We start from the raw sequence: 20,092 nt of genomic DNA on the forward strand, positions 1-20,092 counted from the left end.
CCTTCCCCGGGGTCAGCGAGCCTGAACCACAGGCCCAAGAGACCACTAACCGCTCCCTGGGGTCAGTAAGCCTTAACTTTAGGCTCGGGATACTCCTGTTCCCTCCCTGAGGACCAGCAAGCCTTAACTTTAGGCCCGAGAGGCTCCTGTCCCCTACCCGGTGTCAGCGACCCTTGAGACAGGGACCGGAGTGGCTCCTATTCCCTCCCTGGGGTCCGTAAGCCTTACCTTTAGGCCCAAGAGGCCCCTGTCCCCTCCCCGGGGTCAGTGACCCTTGACCCAGGGGCCCGAGAGGCTCCTGCCCCCTCTCTTGACGAACTGGCCCGAGATTTACCTCCGCAATGTCTCTCAGAGCCTGCTGGAGTTCATCCACATCGGCCCGAATGGCCTCCATCTCTGCGGCCTGCTGTGTACTCTCCAGGCGACGAGACTCCTGCAGGTCAAAGACCAGGCCCCGTTAGACCAGAGACATAACACTACCCCATGTCCCCCACAGCTCAGGGGGTGAGGGGATCACAGTTTGGGGGGTGAGGGTCCCACAGTTTGGGGGGTGAGGAGACCACAGTTTGGGGGGTGAGGAGACCACAGTTTGGGGGGTGAGGAGACCACAGTTTGGGGGGTGAGGGTCCCACAGTTTGGGGGGTGAGGAGACCACAGTTTGGGGGGTGAGGAGATCACAGTTTGGGGGGTGAGGAGACCCACAGTTTGGGGGGTGAGGAGGCCACAGTTTGGGGGGTGAGGAGATCACAGTTTGGGGGGTGAGGGTCCCACAGTTTGGGGGGTGAGGGTCCCACAGTTTGGGGGGTGAGGAGATCACAGTTTGGGGGGTGAGGAGATCACAGTTTGGGGGGTGAGGAGACCACAGTTTGGGGGGTGAGGAGACCACAGTTTGGGGGGTGAGGAGACCACAGTTTGGGGGGTGAGGGTCCCACAGTTTGGGGGGTAACGGTCCCACAGTTTGGGGGGTGAGGAGACCACAGTTTGGGGGGTGAGGGTCCCACAGTTTAGGGGGTGAGGAGACCACAGTTTGGGGGGTAAGGGTCCCACAGTTTAGGGGGTGAGGAGACCACAGTTTGGGGGGTGAGGAGACCACAGTTTGGGGGGTGAGGGGTCCCACAGTTTGGGGGGTGAAGAGATCACAGTTTGGGGGGTGAGGAGATCACAGTTTGGGGGGTGAGGGGATCACAGTTTGGGGGGTGAGGAGATCACAGTTTGGGGGGTGAGGATCACAGTTTGGGGGGTGAGGAGACCACAGTTTTGGGGGTGAGGAGACCACAGTTTGGGGGGTGAGGAGATCACAGTTTGGGGGGTGAGGAGATCAGTTTGGGGGGTGAGGAGACCACAGTTTGGGGGGTGAGGAGACCACAGTTTGGGGGATGAGGAGACCACAGTTTGGGGGGTGAGGAGACCACAGTTTGGGGGGTGAGGAGACCCACAGTTTGGGGGGTGAGGAGACCACAGTTTGGGGGGTGAGGAGATCACAGTTTGGGGGGGTGAGGAGACCCACAGTTTGGGGGATGAGGAGACCACAGTTTGGGGGATGAGGAGACCACAGTTTGGGGGGTTGAGGAGACCCACAGTTTGGGGGGTGAGGAGACCACAGTTTGGGGGATGAGGAGACCACAGTTTGGGGGGTGAGGAGATCACAGTTTGGGGGATGAGGAGACCACAGTTTGGGGGATGAGGAGACCACAGTTTGGGGGTGAGGAGACCCACAGTTTGGGGGGTGAGGAGACCACAGTTTGGGGATGAGGAGATCACAGTTTGGGGGGTGAGAAGTCCCACAGTTTGGGGGGTGATGAGACCACAGTTTGGGGAGTGAGGAGACCACAATTTGGGGGGTGAGGAGACCACAGTTTGGGGGGTGAGGAGATCACAGTTTGGGGGGTGAGGGTCCCACAGTTTGGGGGGTGAGGGTCCCACAGTTTGGGGGGTGAGGAGATCACAGTTTGGGGGGTGAGGAGATCACAGTTTGGGGGGTGAGGAGACCACAGTTTGGGGGGTGAGGAGACCACAGTTTGGGGGGTGAGGAGACCACAGTTTGGGGGGTGAGGAGACCACAGTTTGGGGGGTAACGGTCCCACAGTTTGGGGGGTGAGGAGACCACAGTTTGGGGGGTGAGGGTCCCACAGTTTAGGGGGTGAGGAGACCACAGTTTGGGGGGTAAGGGTCCCACAGTTTGGGTGGTGAGGGTCCCACAGTTTGGGGGGTGAGGAGACCACAGTTTGGGGGGTAAGGGTCCCACAGTTTGGGGGGTGAGGATCCCACAGTTTAGGGGGTGAGGAGACCACAGTTTGGGGGGTGAGGAGACCACAGTTTGGGGGGTAAGGGTCCCACAATTTGGGGGGTGAGGGTCCCACAGTTTGGGGGGTGAGGGTCCCACAGTTTGGGGGGTGAGGGTCCCACAGTTTGGGGGGTGAGGAGACCACAGTTTGGGGGGTAAGGGTCCCACAGTTTGGGGGGTGAGGGTCCCACAGTTTGGGGAGTGAGGGTCCCACAGTTTGGGGGGTGAGGGTCCCACAGTTTGGGGGGTGAGGGTCCCACAGTTTGGGGGGTAAGGGTCCCACAGTTTGGGGGGTGAGGGTCCCACAGTTTGGGGGGTGAGGGTCCCACAGTTTGGGGAGTGAGGGTCCCACAGTTTGGGGGGTGAGGGTCCCACAGTTTGGGGGGGTGAGGGTCCCACAGTTTGGGGGGTGAGGAGACCACAGTTTGGGGGGTGAGGGTCCCACAGTTTGGGGGGTGAGGGTCCCACAGTTTGGGGGGTGAGGATCAGCTACATTTGGAGAGCAAGGGGCTGAATTGCCCGTCTTGGGTTCGGACAATACAGAGATCCCATTTCGGAGCGGGTGTCGGGACACCAGAGGCCCAACCCTCGGCAGACCTGGGCAGGAACCTGTCTGGTGCTCAATCTGTCCACAGTTGGAGGGGGGAGGGACGGGGGGTGGGGGGGAGGGGGCTGGGATATTACCCCACCCCCACAATATCCACCCACCATCACCTCCACTGTCTCCGTCAAGGCGACGATCTTCTGGTCCTTCTCCGAGACCTGATTTTCCAGCAGCCCAATGGTCAACGACAGCTCCGAGACTCTGCAACAAGCGAGATTGGCATCGTAAGTGCACAGCAAGATCCCACAGGGACAGATGAGGGCTGTACCCAGCATTACTGTATCCCAGAGTTATACAGTGACAGACCTGTACCCACCAGTACTGTACCGAGTGTTATACAGTGACAGACCTGTACCCACCAGTACTGTACCCCAGTGTTATACAGTGACAGACCTGTACCCAGCAGTACTGTACCCCAGTGTTATACAGTGACAGACCTGTACCCACCAGTACTGTACCCCAGTGATATACAGTGACAGACCTGTACCCACCAGTACTATACCCCAGTGTTATACAGTGACAGACCTGTACCCACCAGTACTGTATCCCAGTGTTATACAGTGACAGACCTGTACCCACCAGTACTGTCCCGCGGTGTTATACAGTGACAGACCTGTACCCACCAGTACTGTACCCCTCTGTTATACAGTGACAGACCTGTACCCACCAGTACTGTACCCCAGTGTTATACAGTGACAGACCTGTACCCACCAGTACTGTACCCCAGTGTTATACAGTGACAGACCTGTACCCACCAGTACTGTACCCCAGTGTTATACAGTGACAGACCTGTACCCACCAGTACTGTACCCCAGTGTTATACAGTGACAGACCTGTAACCACCAGTACTGTACCCCAGTGTTATACAGTGACAGACCTGTACCCACCAGTACTGTACTCCAGTGTTATACAGTGACAGACCTGTACCCACCAGTACTGTACCCCAGTGTTATACAGTGACAGACCTGAACCCACCAGTACTGTACCCAAGTGTTATACAGTGACAGACCTGTACCCACCAGTACTGTACCCAGTGTTATACAGTGACAGACCTGTACCCACCAGTACTGTACCCCAGTGTTATACAGTGACAGACATGTACCCACCAGTACTGTACCCCAGTGTTATACAGTGACAGACCTGTATCCACCAGTACTGTACACCAGTGTTATACAGTGACAGACCTGTACCCACCAGTACTGTACCCCAGTGTTATACAGTGACAGACCTGTACCCACCAGTACTGTACCCCAGTGTTATACAGTGACAGACCTGTACCCACCAGTACTGTACCACAGTGTTATACAGTGACAGACCTGTACCCACCAGTACTGTACCCCAGTGTTATTCAGTGACAGACCTGTACCCACCAGTACTGTACCCCAGAGTTATACAGTGACAGACCTGTACCCACCAGTACTGTACCCCAGTGTTATACAGTGACAGACCTGTACCCACCAGTACTGTACCCCAGTGTTATACAGTGACAGACCTGTACCCACCAGTACTGTACCCCAGTGTTATACAGTGACAGATGTGTACCCACCTGTACTGTACCCCAGTGTTATACAGTGACAGACCTGTACCCACCAGTACTGTACCCCAGTGTTATACAGTGACAGACCTGTACTCACCAGTACTATACCGCAGTGTTATACAGTGACAGACCTGTAACCACCAGTACTGTACCCCAGTGTTATACAGTGACAGACCTGTACCCACCAGTACTGTACCCCAGTGTTATACAGTGACAGACCTGTACCCACCAGTACTGTACCCCAGTGTTATACAGTGACAGACCTGTACCCACCAGTACTGTACCTCAGTCTTATACAGTGACAGACCTGTACCCACCTGTACTGTACCCCAGTGTTATACAGTGACAGACCTGTACCCACCTGTACTGTACCCCAGTGTTATACAGTGACAGACCTGTACCCACCAGTACTGTACCCCAGTGTTATACAGTGAAAGACCTGTACCCACCAGTCCTGTACCCCAGTGTTATACAGTGACAGACCTGTACCCACCAGTACTGCACCACAGTGTTATACAGTGACAGACCTGTACCCACCAGTACTGTACCCCAGTGTTATACAGTGACAGACCTGTACCCACCAGTACTGCACCACAGTGTTATACAGTGACAGACCTGTACCCACCAGTACTGCACCACAGTGTTATACAGTGACAGACCTGTACTCACCAGTACTGTATCCCAGTGCTATACAGTGACAGACCTGTACCCACCAGTACTGTACCCCAGTGTTATACAGTGACAGACCTGTACCCACCAGTACTGTACCCCAGTGTTACACAGTGACAGACCTGTACCCACCAGTACTGTACCCCAGTGTTATACAGTGACAGACCTGTACCCACAAGTACTGTACCCCAGTGTTATACAGTGACAGACCTGTACCCACCAGTACTGTACCCCAGTGTTATACAGTGACAGACCTGTACCCACCAGTACTGTACCCCAGTGTTATACAGTGACAGACCTGTAGCCACCAGTACTGTACCCCAGTGTTGCACAGTGGCAGACCTGTACCCACCAGTACTGTACCCCAGTGTTATACAGTGACAGACCTGTACCCACCAGTACTGTACCCCAGTGTTATACAGTGACAGACCTGTACCCACCAGTACTGTATCCCAGTGTTATACAGTGACAGACCTGTACCCACCAGTACTGTACCCCAGTGTTATACAGTGACAGACCTGTACACAGCAGTACTGTACCCAGTGTTATACAGTGACAGACCTGTACCCACCAGTACTGTACCCCAGTGTTATACAGTGACAGACCTGTACCCAGCAGTACTGTACCCAGTGTTATACAGTGACAGACCTGTACCCACCAGTACTGTACCCCAGTGTTATACAGTGACAGACCTGTACCCACCAGTCCTGTACCCCAGTGTTATACAGTGACAGACCTGTACCCACCAGTACTGCACCACAGTGTTATACAGTGACAGACCTGTACCCACCAGTACTGTACCCCAGTGTTATACAGTGACAGACCTGTACCCACCAGTACTGTACCCCAGTGTTATACAGTGACAGACCTGTACCCACCAGTACTGTACCCCAGTGTTAGACAGTGACAGACCTGTACCCACCAGTACTGTACCCCAGTGTTACACAGTGACAGACCAGTACCCACCAGTACTGTACCTCAGTGTTATACAGTGACAGACCTGTACCCAGCAGTTCTGTACCCAGTGTTATACAGTGACAGACCTGTACCCACCAGTACTGTACCCCAGTGTTATACAGTGACAGACCTGTACCCAGCAGTACTGTACCCAGTGTTATACAGTGACAGACCTGTACCCACCAGTACTGTACCCCAGTGTTATACAGTGACAGACCTGTACCCACCAGTACTGTACCCCAGTGTTATACAGTGACAGACCTGTACCCACCAGTACTGTACCCCAGTGTTATACAGTGACATACCTGTACCCACCAGTACTGTACCCCAGTGTTATACAGTGACAGACCTGTACCCACCAGTACTGTACCCCAGTGTTATACAGTGACAGACCTGTACCCACCAGTACTGTACCCCAGTGTTATACAGTGACAGACCTGTACCCACCAGTACTGTACCCCAGTGTTAGACAGTGACAGACCTGTACCCACCAGCACTGTACCCCAGTGTTATACAGTGACAGACCTGTACCGACCAGTACTGTACCCCAGTGTTATACAGTGACAGACTTGTATCCAGCAGTACTGTACCCCAGTGTTATACAGTGACAGACCTGTACCCACCAGTACTGTACCCCAGTGTTATACAGTGACAGACCTGTACCCACCAGTACTGTACCCCAGTGTTATACAGTGACAGACCTGTACCCACCAGTACTGTACCCCAGTGTTATACAGTGACAGACCTGTACCCACCAGTACTGCACCACAGTGTTATACAGTGACAGACCTATACCCACCAGTACTGCACCACAGTGTTATACAGTGACAGACCTGTACTCACCAGTACTGTATCCCAGTGCTATACAGTGACAGATCTGTACCCACCAGTACTGTACCCCAGTGTTATACAGTGACAGACCTGTACCCACCAGTACTGTACCCCAGTGTTATACAGTGACAGACCTGTACCCACCAGTACTGTACTCCAGTGTTATACAGTGACAGACCTGTACCCACCAGTACTGTACCCCAGTGTTACACAGTGACAGACCTGTACCCACCAGTACTGTACCTCAGTGTTATACAGTGACAGACCTGTACCCACCAGTACTGTACCCCAGTGTTATACAGTGACAGACCTGTACCCACCAGTACTGTACCCCAGTGTTATACAGTGACAGACCTGTACCCACCAGTACTGTACCCAGTGTTATACAGTGACAGACCTGTACCCACCAGTACTGTATCCCAGTGTTATACAGTGACAGACCTGTACCCACCAGTACTGTATCCCAGTGTTATACAGTGACAGACCTGTACCCACCAGTACTGTACCCAGTGTTATACAGTGACAGACCTGTACCCACCAGTACTGTACCCCAGTGTTATACAGTGACAGACCTGTACCCAGCAGTACTGTACCCAGTGTTATACAGTGACAGACCTGTACCCACCAGTACTGTACCCCAGTGTTATACAGTGACAGACCTGTACCCACCAGTACTGTACCCCAGTGTTATACAGTGACAGACCTGTACCCACCAGTACTGTACCCCAGTGTTATACAGTGACAGACCTGTACCCAGCAGTACTGTACCCAGTGTTATACAGTGACAGACCTGTACCCACCAGTACTGTACCCCAGTGTTATACAGTGACAGACCTGTACCCACCAGTACTGTACCCCAGTGTTATACAGTGACAGACCTGTACCCACCAGTACTGCACCACAGTGTTATACAGTGACAGACCTATACCCACCAGTACTGCACCACAGTGTTATACAGTGACAGACCTGTACTCACCAGTACTGTATCCCAGTGCTATACAGTGACAGACCTGTACCCACCAGTACTGTACCCCAGTGTTATACAGTGACAGACCTGTACCCACCAGTACTGTACCCCAGTGTTATACAGTGACAGGCCTGTACCCACCAGTACTGTACCCCAGTGTTATACAGTGACAGACCTGTACCCACCAGTACTGTACCCCAGTGTTATACAGTGACAGACCTGTACCCACCAGTACTGTACCCCAGTGTTACACAGTGACAGACCTGTACCCACCAGTACTGTACCCCAGTGTTATACAGTGACAGACCTGTACCCACCAGTACTGTACCCCAGTGTTATACAGTGACAGACCTGTACCCACCAGTACTGTACCCCAGTGTTATACAGTGACAGACCTGTACCCACCAGTACTGTACCCCAGTGTTATACAGTGACAGACCTGTACCCACCAGTACTGTATCCCAGTGTTATACAGTGACAGACCTGTACCCACCAGTACTGTACCCCAGTGTTATACAGTGACAGACTTGTATCCAGCAGTACTGTACCCCAGTGTTATACAGTGACAGACTTGTACCCACCAGTACTGTACCCCAGTGTTATACAGTGACAGACCTGTACCCACCAGTACTGCACCACAGTGTTATACAGTGACAGACCTATACCCACCAGTACTGCACCACAGTGTTATACAGTGACAGACCTGTACTCACCAGTACTGTATCCCAGTGCTATACAGTGACAGATCTGTACCCACCAGTACTGTACCCCAGTGTTATACAGTGACAGACCTGTACCCACCAGTACTGTACCCCAGTGTTATACAGTGACAGACCTGTACCCACCAGTACTGTACCCCAGTGTTATACAGTGACAGACCTGTACCCACCAGTACTGTACCCCAGTGTTACACAGTGACAGACCTGTACCCACCAGTACTGTACCTCAGTGTTATACAGTGACAGACCTGTACCCACCAGTACTGTACCCCAGTGTTATACAGTGACAGACCTGTACCCACCAGTACTGTACCCCAGTGTTATACAGTGACAGACCTGTACCCACCAGTACTGTACCCAGTGTTATACAGTGACAGACCTGTACCCACCAGTACTGTATCCCAGTGTTATACAGTGACAGACCTGTACCCACCAGTACTGTACCCCAGTGTTATACAGTGACAGACCTGTACCCACCAGTACTGTACCCCAGTGTTATACAGTGACAGACCTGTACCCAGCAGTACTGTACCCAGTGTTATACAGTGACAGACCTGTACCCACCAGTACTGTACCCCAGTGTTATACAGTGACAGACCTGTACCCACCAGTACTGTACCCCAGTGTTATACAGTGACAGACCTGTACCCACCAGTACTGTACCCCAGTGTTATACAGTGACAGACCTGTACCCAGCAGTACTGTACCCAGTGTTATACAGTGACAGACCTGTACCCACCAGTACTGTACCCCAGTGTTATACAGTGACAGACCTGTACCCACCAGTACTGTACCCCAGTGTTATACAGTGACAGACCTGTACCCACCAGTACTGCACCACAGTGTTATACAGTGACAGACCTATACCCACCAGTACTGCACCACAGTGTTATACAGTGACAGACCTGTACTCACCAGTACTGTATCCCAGTGCTATACAGTGACAGACCTGTACCCACCAGTACTGTACCCCAGTGTTATACAGTGACAGACCTGTACCCACCAGTACTGTACCCCAGTGTTATACAGTGACAGGCCTGTACCCACCAGTACTGTACCCCAGTGTTATACAGTGACAGACCTGTACCCACCAGTACTGTACCCCAGTGTTATACAGTGACAGACCTGTACCCACCAGTACTGTACCCCAGTGTTACACAGTGACAGACCTGTACCCACCAGTACTGTACCCCAGTGTTATACAGTGACAGACCTGTACCCACCAGTACTGTACCCCAGTGTTATACAGTGACAGACCTGTACCCACCAGTACTGTACCCCAGTGTTATACAGTGACAGACCTGTACCCACCAGTACTGTACCCCAGTGCTATACAGTGACAGACCTGTACCCACCAGTACTGTACCCCAGTGTTATACAGTGACAGACCTGTACCCACCAGTACTGTACCCCAGTGTTATACAGTGACAGGCCTGTACCCACCAGTACTGTACCCCAGTGTTATACAGTGACAGACCTGTACCCACCAGTACTGTACCCCAGTGTTATACAGTGACAGACCTGTACCCACCAGTACTGTACCCCAGTGTTACACAGTGACAGACCTGTACCCACCAGTACTGTACCCCAGTGTTATACAGTGACAGACCTGTACCCACCAGTACTGTACCCCAGTGTTATACAGTGACAGACCTGTACCCACCAGTACTGTACCCCAGTGTTATACAGTGACAGACCTGTACCCACCAGTACTGTACCCCAGTGTTATACAGTGACAGACCTGTACCCACCAGTACTGTATCCCAGTGTTATACAGTGACAGACCTGTACCCACCAGTACTGTACCCCAGTGTTATACAGTGACAGACTTGTATCCAGCAGTACTGTACCCCAGTGTTATACAGTGACAGACTTGTACCCACCAGTACTGTACCCCAGTGTTATACAGTGACAGACCTGTACCCACCAGTACTGCACCACAGTGTTATACAGTGACAGACCTATACCCACCAGTACTGCACCACAGTGTTATACAGTGACAGACCTGTACTCACCAGTACTGTATCCCAGTGCTATACAGTGACAGATCTGTACCCACCAGTACTGTACCCCAGTGTTATACAGTGACAGACCTGTACCCACCAGTACTGTACCCCAGTGTTATACAGTGACAGACCTGTACCCACCAGTACTGTACCCCAGTGTTATACAGTGACAGACCTGTACCCACCAGTACTGTACCCCAGTGTTACACAGTGACAGACCTGTACCCACCAGTACTGTACCTCAGTGTTATACAGTGACAGACCTGTACCCACCAGTACTGTACCCCAGTGTTATACAGTGACAGACCTGTACCCACCAGTACTGTACCCCAGTGTTATACAGTGACAGACCTGTACCCACCAGTACTGTACCCAGTGTTATACAGTGACAGACCTGTACCCACCAGTACTGTATCCCAGTGTTATACAGTGACAGACCTGTACCCACCAGTACTGTACCCCAGTGTTATACAGTGACAGACCTGTACCCACCAGTACTGTACCCCAGTGTTATACAGTGACAGACCTGTACCCAGCAGTACTGTACCCAGTGTTATACAGTGACAGACCTGTACCCACCAGTACTGTACCCCAGTGTTATACAGTGACAGACCTGTACCCACCAGTACTGTACCCCAGTGTTATACAGTGACAGACCTGTACCCACCAGTACTGTACCCCAGTGTTATACAGTGACAGACCTGTACCCAGCAGTACTGTACCCAGTGTTATACAGTGACAGACCTGTACCCACCAGTACTGTACCCCAGTGTTATACAGTGACAGACCTGTACCCACCAGTACTGTACCCCAGTGTTATACAGTGACAGACCTGTACCCACCAGTACTGCACCACAGTGTTATACAGTGACAGACCTATACCCACCAGTACTGCACCACAGTGTTATACAGTGACAGACCTGTACTCACCAGTACTGTATCCCAGTGCTATACAGTGACAGACCTGTACCCACCAGTACTGTACCCCAGTGTTATACAGTGACAGACCTGTACCCACCAGTACTGTACCCCAGTGTTATACAGTGACAGGCCTGTACCCACCAGTACTGTACCCCAGTGTTATACAGTGACAGACCTGTACCCACCAGTACTGTACCCCAGTGTTATACAGTGACAGACCTGTACCCACCAGTACTGTACCCCAGTGTTACACAGTGACAGACCTGTACCCACCAGTACTGTACCCCAGTGTTATACAGTGACAGACCTGTACCCACCAGTACTGTACCCCAGTGTTATACAGTGACAGACCTGTACCCACCAGTACTGTACCCCAGTGTTATACAGTGACAGACCTGTACCCACCAGTACTGTACCCCAGTGTTATACAGTGACAGACCTGTACCCACCAGTACTGTATCCCAGTGTTATACAGTGACAGACCTGTACCCACCAGTACTGTACCCCAGTGTTATACAGTGACAGACTTGTATCCAGCAGTACTGTACCCCAGTGTTATACAGTGACAGACTTGTACCCACCAGTACTGTACCCCAGTGTTATACAGTGACAGACCTGTACCCACCAGTACTGCACCACAGTGTTATACAGTGACAGACCTATACCCACCAGTACTGCACCACAGTGTTATACAGTGACAGACCTGTACTCACCAGTACTGTATCCCAGTGCTATACAGTGACAGATCTGTACCCACCAGTACTGTACCCCAGTGTTATACAGTGACAGACCTGTACCCACCAGTACTGTACCCCAGTGTTATACAGTGACAGACCTGTACCCACCAGTACTGTACCCCAGTGTTATACAGTGACAGACCTGTACCCACCAGTACTGTACCCCAGTGTTACACAGTGACAGACCTGTACCCACCAGTACTGTACCTCAGTGTTATACAGTGACAGACCTGTACCCACCAGTACTGTACCCCAGTGTTATACAGTGACAGACCTGTACCCACCAGTACTGTACCCCAGTGTTATACAGTGACAGACCTGTACCCACCAGTACTGTACCCAGTGTTATACAGTGACAGACCTGTACCCACCAGTACTGTATCCCAGTGTTATACAGTGACAGACCTGTACCCACCAGTACTGTACCCCAGTGTTATACAGTGACAGACCTGTACCCACCAGTACTGTACCCCAGTGTTATACAGTGACAGACCTGTACCCAGCAGTACTGTACCCAGTGTTATACAGTGACAGACCTGTACCCACCAGTACTGTACCCCAGTGTTATACAGTGACAGACCTGTACCCAGCAGTACTGTACCCAGTGTTATACAGTGACAGACCTGTACCCACCAGTACTGTACCCCAGTGTTATACAGTGACAGACCTGTACCCACCAGTACTGTACCCCAGTGTTATACAGTGACAGACCTGTACCCAGCAGTACTGTACCCAGTGTTATACAGTGACAGACCTGTACCCACCAGTACTGTACCCCAGTGTTATACAGTGACAGACCTGTACCCAGCAGTACTGTACCCAGTGTTATACAGTGACAGACCTGTACCCACCAGTACTGTACCCCAGTGTTATACAGTGACAGACCTGTACCCAGCAGTACTGTACCCAGTGTTATACAGTGACAGACCTGTACCCACCAGTACTGTAACACAGTGTTATACAGTGACAGACCTGTACCCACCAGTACTGTACCCCAAGTGTTATACAGTGACAGACCTGTACCCACCAGTACTGCACCACAGTGTTATACAGTGACAGACCTATACCCACCAGTACTGCACCACAGTGTTATACAGTGACAGACCTGTACTCACCAGTACTGTATCCCAGTGCTATACAGTGACAGACCTGTACCCACCAGTACTGTACCCCAGTGTTATACAGTGACATACCTGTACCCACCAGTACTGTACCCCAGTGTTATACAGTGACAGACCTGTACCCACCAGTACTGTACCCCAGTGTTATACAGTGACAGACCTGTACCCACCAGTACTGTACCCCAGTGTTATACAGTGACAGACCTGTACCCACCAGTACTGTACCCCAGTGTTAGACAGTGACAGACCTGTACCCACCAGCACTGTACCCCAGTGTTATACAGTGACAGACCTGTACCGACCAGTACTGTACCCCAGTGTTATACAGTGACAGACTTGTATCCAGCAGTACTGTACCCCAGTGTTATACAGTGACAGACCTGTACCCACCAGTACTGTACCCCAGTGTTATACAGTGACAGACCTGTACCCACCAGTACTGTACCCCAGTGTTATACAGTGACAGACCTGTACCCACCAGTACTGTACCCCAGTGTTATACAGTGACAGACCTGTACCCACCAGTACTGCACCACAGTGTTATACAGTGACAGACCTATACCCACCAGTACTGCACCACAGTGTTATACAGTGACAGACCTGTACTCACCAGTACTGTATCCCAGTGCTATACAGTGACAGATCTGTACCCACCAGTACTGTACCCCAGTGTTATACAGTGACAGACCTGTACCCACCAGTACTGTACCCCAGTGTTATACAGTGACAGACCTGTACCCACCAGTACTGTACTCCAGTGTTATACAGTGACAGACCTGTACCCACCAGTACTGTACCCCAGTGTTACACAGTGACAGACCTGTACCCACCAGTACTGTACCTCAGTGTTATACAGTGACAGACCTGTACCCACCAGTACTGTACCCCAGTGTTATACAGTGACAGACCTGTACCCACCAGTACTGTACCCCAGTGTTATACAGTGACAGACCTGTACCCACCAGTACTGTACCCAGTGTTATACAGTGACAGACCTGTACCCACCAGTACTGTATCCCAGTGTTATACAGTGACAGACCTGTACCCACCAGTACTGTATCCCAGTGTTATACAGTGACAGACCTGTACCCACCAGTACTGTACCCAGTGTTATACAGTGACAGACCTGTACCCACCAGTACTGTACCCCAGTGTTATACAGTGACAGACCTGTACCCAGCAGTACTGTACCCAGTGTTATACAGTGACAGACCTGTACCCACCAGTACTGTACCCCAGTGTTATACAGTGACAGACCTGTACCCACCAGTACTGTACCCCAGTGTTATACAGTGACAGACCTGTACCCACCAGTACTGTACCCCAGTGTTATACAGTGACAGACCTGTACCCAGCAGTACTGTACCCAGTGTTATACAGTGACAGACCTGTACCCACCAGTACTGTACCCCAGTGTTATACAGTGACAGACCTGTACCCACCAGTACTGTACCCCAGTGTTATACAGTGACAGACCTGTACCCACCAGTACTGCACCACAGTGTTATACAATGACAGACCTATACCCACCAGTACTGCACCACAGTGTTATACAGTGACAGACCTGTACTCACCAGTACTGTATCCCAGTGCTATACAGTGACAGACCTGTACCCACCAGTACTGTACCCCAGTGTTATACAGTGACAGACCTGTACCCACCAGTACTGTACCCCAGTGTTATACAGTGACAGGCCTGTACCCACCAGTACTGTACCCCAGTGTTATACAGTGACAGACCTGTACCCACCAGTACTGTACCCCAGTGTTATACAGTGACAGACCTGTACCCACCAGTACTGTACCCCAGTGTTACACAGTGACAGACCTGTACCCACCAGTACTGTACCCCAGTGTTATACAGTGACAGACCTGTACCCACCAGTACTGTACCCCAGTGTTATACAGTGACAGACCTGTACCCACCAGTACTGTACCCCAGTGTTATACAGTGACAGACCTGTACCCACCAGTACTGTACCCCAGTGTTATACAGTGACAGACCTGTACCCACCAGTACTGTATCCCAGTGTTATACAGTGACAGACCTGTACCCACCAGTACTGTACCCCAGTGTTATACAGTGACAGACTTGTATCCAGCAGTACTGTACCCCAGTGTTATACAGTGACAGACCTGTACCCAGCAGTACTGTACCCAGTGTTATACAGTGACAGACCTGTACCCACCAGTACTGTACCCCAGTGTTATACAGTGACAGACCTGTACCCACCAGTACTGTACCCCAGTGTTATACAGTGACAGACCTGTACCCAGCAGTACTGTACCCAGTGTTATACAGTGACAGACCTGTACCCACCAGTACTGTACCCCAGTGTTATACAGTGACAGACCTGTACCCAGCAGTACTGTACCCAGTGTTATACAGTGACAGACCTGTACCCACCAGTACTGTACCCCAGTGTTATACAGTGACAGACCTGTACCCAGCAGTACTGTACCCAGTGTTATACAGTGACAGACCTGTACCCACCAGTACTGTAACACAGTGTTATACAGTGACAGACCTGTACCCACCAGTACTGTACCCCAAGTGTTATACAGTGACAGACCTGTACCCACCAGTACTGCACCACAGTGTTATACAGTGACAGACCTATACCCACCAGTACTGCACCAGTGTTATACAGTGACAGACCTGTACTCACCAGCACTGTATCCCAGTGCTATACAGTGACAGACCTGTACCCACCAGTACTGTACCCCAGTGTTATACAGTGACAGACCTGTACCCACCAGTACTGTACCCCAGTGTTATACAGTGACAGACCTGTACCCACCAGTACTGTACCCCAGTGTTATACAGTGACAGACCTGTACCCACCAGTACTGTACCCCAGTGTTATACAGTGACAGACCTGTACCCACCAGTACTGTACCCCAGTGTTATACAGTGACAGACCTGTACCCACCAGTACTGTACCCCAGTGTTATACAGTGACAGACCTGTACCCACCAGTACTGTACCCCAGTGTTATACAGTGACAGACCTGTACCCAGCAGTTCTGTACCCAGTGTTATACAGTGACAGACCTGTACCCACCAGTACTGTACCCCAGTGTTATACAGTGACAGACCTGTACCCAGCAGTACTGTACCCCAGTGTTATACAGTGACAGACCTGTACCCACCAGTACTGTACCCCAGTGTTATACAGTGACATACCTGTACCCACCAGTACTGTACCCCAGTGTTATACAGTGACAGACCTGTACCCACCAGTACTGTACACCAGTGTTATACAGTGACAGACCTGTAACCACCAGTACTGTACCCCAGTGTTATACTGTGACAGACCTGTACCCACCAGTACTGTACCCCATTGTTATACAGTGACAGACCTGTACCCACCAGTACTGTACCCCAGTGTTATACAGTGACAGACCTGTACCCACCAGTACTGTACCCCAGTGTTATACAGTGACAGACCTGTACCCACCAGTACTGTACCCCAGTGTTATACAGTGACAGACCTGTACCCACCAGTACTGTACCCCAGTGTTATACAGTGACATACCTGTACCCACCAGTACTGTACCCCAGTGTTATACAGTGACAGACCTGTACCCACCAGTACTGTACCCCAGTGTTATACAGTGACAGACCTGTAACCACCAGTACTGTACCCCAGTGTTATACTGTGACAGACCTGTACCCACCAGTACTGTACCCCAGTGTTATACAGTGACAGACCTGTACCCACCAGTACTGTACCCCAGTGTTATACAGTGACAGACGTGTACCCACCAGTACTGTACCCCAGTGTTATACAGTGACAGACCTGTACCCACCAGTACTGTACCCCAGTGTTATACAGTGACAGACCTGTACCCACCAGTACTGTACCCCAGTGTTATACAGTGACAGACCTGTACCCACCAGTACTGTATCCCAGTGTTATACAGTGACAGACCTGTACCCACCAGTACTGTACCCCAGTGTTATACAGTGACAGACGTGTACCCACCAGTACTGTACCCCAGTGTTATACAGTGACAGACCTGTACCCACCAGTACTGTACCCCAGTGTTATACAGTGACAGACCTGTACCCACCAGTACTGTACCCCAGTGTTATACAGTGACAGACCTGTACCCACCAGTACTGTATCCCGGTGTTATACAGTGACAGACCTGTACACACCAGTACTGTACCCCAGTGTTATACAGTGACAGACGTGTACCCACCAGTACTGTACCCCAGTGTTATACAGTGACAGACGTGTACCCACCAGTACTGCACCACAGTGTTATACAGTGACAGACCTGTACCCACCAGTACTGTACCCCAGTGTTATACAGTGACAGACCTGTACCCACCAGTACTGTACCCCAGTGTTATCCAGTGTTAAACACCTTACCTGGCGTTTAGCTCCGCGCTCTCGGCCTGGCTGGTGATCTGCAGCCGGAGGAAATCCTGGGCCTTCTCCCTCAAGTCGTGCTCCAGCCCCTCGGCCCGAGCTCGCTCCCTCGCCCGTGCCAGCGTGTTGCCTGTCTCCGCCGCGCTCATCCGCCCGCTGAGGGTCAGGCAGGTGCCCTGCAGCGCCGTGGAGAGGCGGGCGATATCGGCCCGACCCTCCGACAGGTCCCTGTGAACACCCAGAACACACAGAGAGGCTGCAATTAGTACCGTGGTTACACCCCCAAAACCCCCCTCCGAGATACACTCCCCCAACACCCCCCTCCGAGATACACTCCCCCAACACCCCCCTCCGAGATACACTCCCCCAACACCACCCTCCGAGATACACTACCCCAACACCACCCTCCGGTATACACTCCCCAAACACCACCCTCCGAGATACACTACCCCAACACCACCCTCCGAGATACACTCCCCCAACACCCCCCTCCGAGATACACCCCCCAACACCCCCCTCCGGTATACACTCCCCCAACACCACCCTCCGAGATACACTCCCCCAACACCACCCTCCGAGATACACTCCCCCAACACCCCCCTCCGGTATACACTCCCCCAACACCACCCTCCGAGATACACTCCCCCAACACCACCCTCCGAGATACACTCCCCCAACACCCCCCTCCGAGATACACACCCCCAACACCCCCCTCCGAGATACACTCCCCCAACACCCCCCTCCGAGATACACTCCCCCAACACCCCCCTCCGAGATACACTCCCCCAACACCCCCCTCCGAGATACACTCCCCCAACACCCCCCTCCGAGATACACTCCCCCAACACCCCCCTCCGAGATACACTCCCCCAACACCCCCCTCCGAGATACACTCCCCCAACACCCCCCTCCGAGATACACTCCCCCAACACCACCCTCCGAGATACACTCCCCCAACACCCCCCTCCGAGATACACTCCCCCAACACCCCCCTCCGGTATACACTCCCCCAACACCACCCTCCGAGATACACTCCCCCAACACCACCCTCCGAGATACACTCCCCCAACACCCCCCTCCGAGATACACACCCCGAACATCCCCCTCCGAGATACACTCCCCCAACACCCCCCTCCGGTATACACTCCCCCAACACCACCCTCCGAGATACACTCCCCCAACACCCCCCTCCGAGATACACTCCCCCAACACCCCCCTCCGAGATACACTCCCCCAACACCCCCCTCCGAGATACACTCCCCCAACACCCCCCTCCGAGATACACTCCCCCAACACCCCCCTCCGAGATACACTCCCCCAACACCACCCTCCGAGATACACTCCCCCAACACCCCCCTCCGAGATACACTCCCCCATCACCACCCTCCGAGATATACTCCCCCAACACCCCCCTCCGAGATACACTCCCCCAACACCCCCCAACGAGATACACTCCCCCAACACCCCCCTCCGAGATACACTCCCCCAACACCCCCCTCCGAGATACACTCCCCCAACAACCCCCTCCGAGATACACTCCCCTCAACACCCCCCTCCGAGATACACTCCCCCAAAACCCCCCTCCGAGATACACTCCCCCAACACCCGCCTCCGAGATACACTCCCCCAACACCCCCCTCCGAGATACACTCCCCCAACAACCCCCTCCGAGATACACTCCCTCCAACACCCCCCTCCGATATACACTCCCCCAACACCCCCCTCCGAGATACACTCCCCCAACACCACCCTCCGAGATACACTCCCCCAACATCCCCCTCCGGTATACACTCCCCCAACAACCCCCTCCGAGATACACTCCCCCAACACCCCCCTCCGAGATACACTCCCCCAACACCCCCCTCCGGTATACACTCCCCCAACACCCCCCTCCGAGATACACTCCCCCAACACCCCCCTCCGAGATACACTCCCCCAACACCCCCCTCCGAGATACACTCCCCCAACACCCACCTCCGAGATACACTCCCCCAACACCCCCCTCCGAGATACACTCCCCCAACACCCCCCTCCGAGATACACTCCCCCAACACCCCCCTCCGAGATACACTCCCCCAACACCCCCCTCCGGTATACACTCCCCCAACACCCCCCTCCGGTATACACTCCCCCAACACCCCCCTCCGAGATACACTCCCCCAACAGCCCCCTCCGGTATACACTCCCCCAACATCCCCCTCCGAGATACACTCCCCCCACACCCCCCTCCGGTATACACTCCCCCAACACCCCCCTGCGGTATACACTCCCCCAACACCCCCTCCGGTATACACTCCCCCAACACCCCCCTCCGAGATACACTCCCCCAACACTCCCCTCCGAGATACACTCCCCCAA

At 52.8% G+C, this 20,092-nt stretch overlaps 1 protein-coding gene across 1 annotated transcript; it reads right to left on the minus strand.

The window, feature by feature from the left end:
• Positions 1 to 228: 228 nt before the first annotated feature.
• Positions 229 to 17,962, minus strand: LOC139247847 (rootletin-like; the record flags this gene model as incomplete). Its single annotated transcript, XM_070871808.1, has 3 exons — positions 229 to 433; positions 2,993 to 3,089; positions 17,735 to 17,962. Coding segments are annotated over 3 exons (530 nt in total), but the record flags the coding sequence as incomplete, so codon positions are not given.
• Positions 17,963 to 20,092: the final 2,130 nt, after the last annotated feature.

Source organism: Pristiophorus japonicus, unplaced genomic scaffold (genome assembly GCF_044704955.1).
Source record: "Pristiophorus japonicus isolate sPriJap1 unplaced genomic scaffold, sPriJap1.hap1 HAP1_SCAFFOLD_2855, whole genome shotgun sequence".
In the NCBI taxonomy this organism is placed as follows: Eukaryota; Metazoa; Chordata; class Chondrichthyes; family Pristiophoridae; genus Pristiophorus; species Pristiophorus japonicus.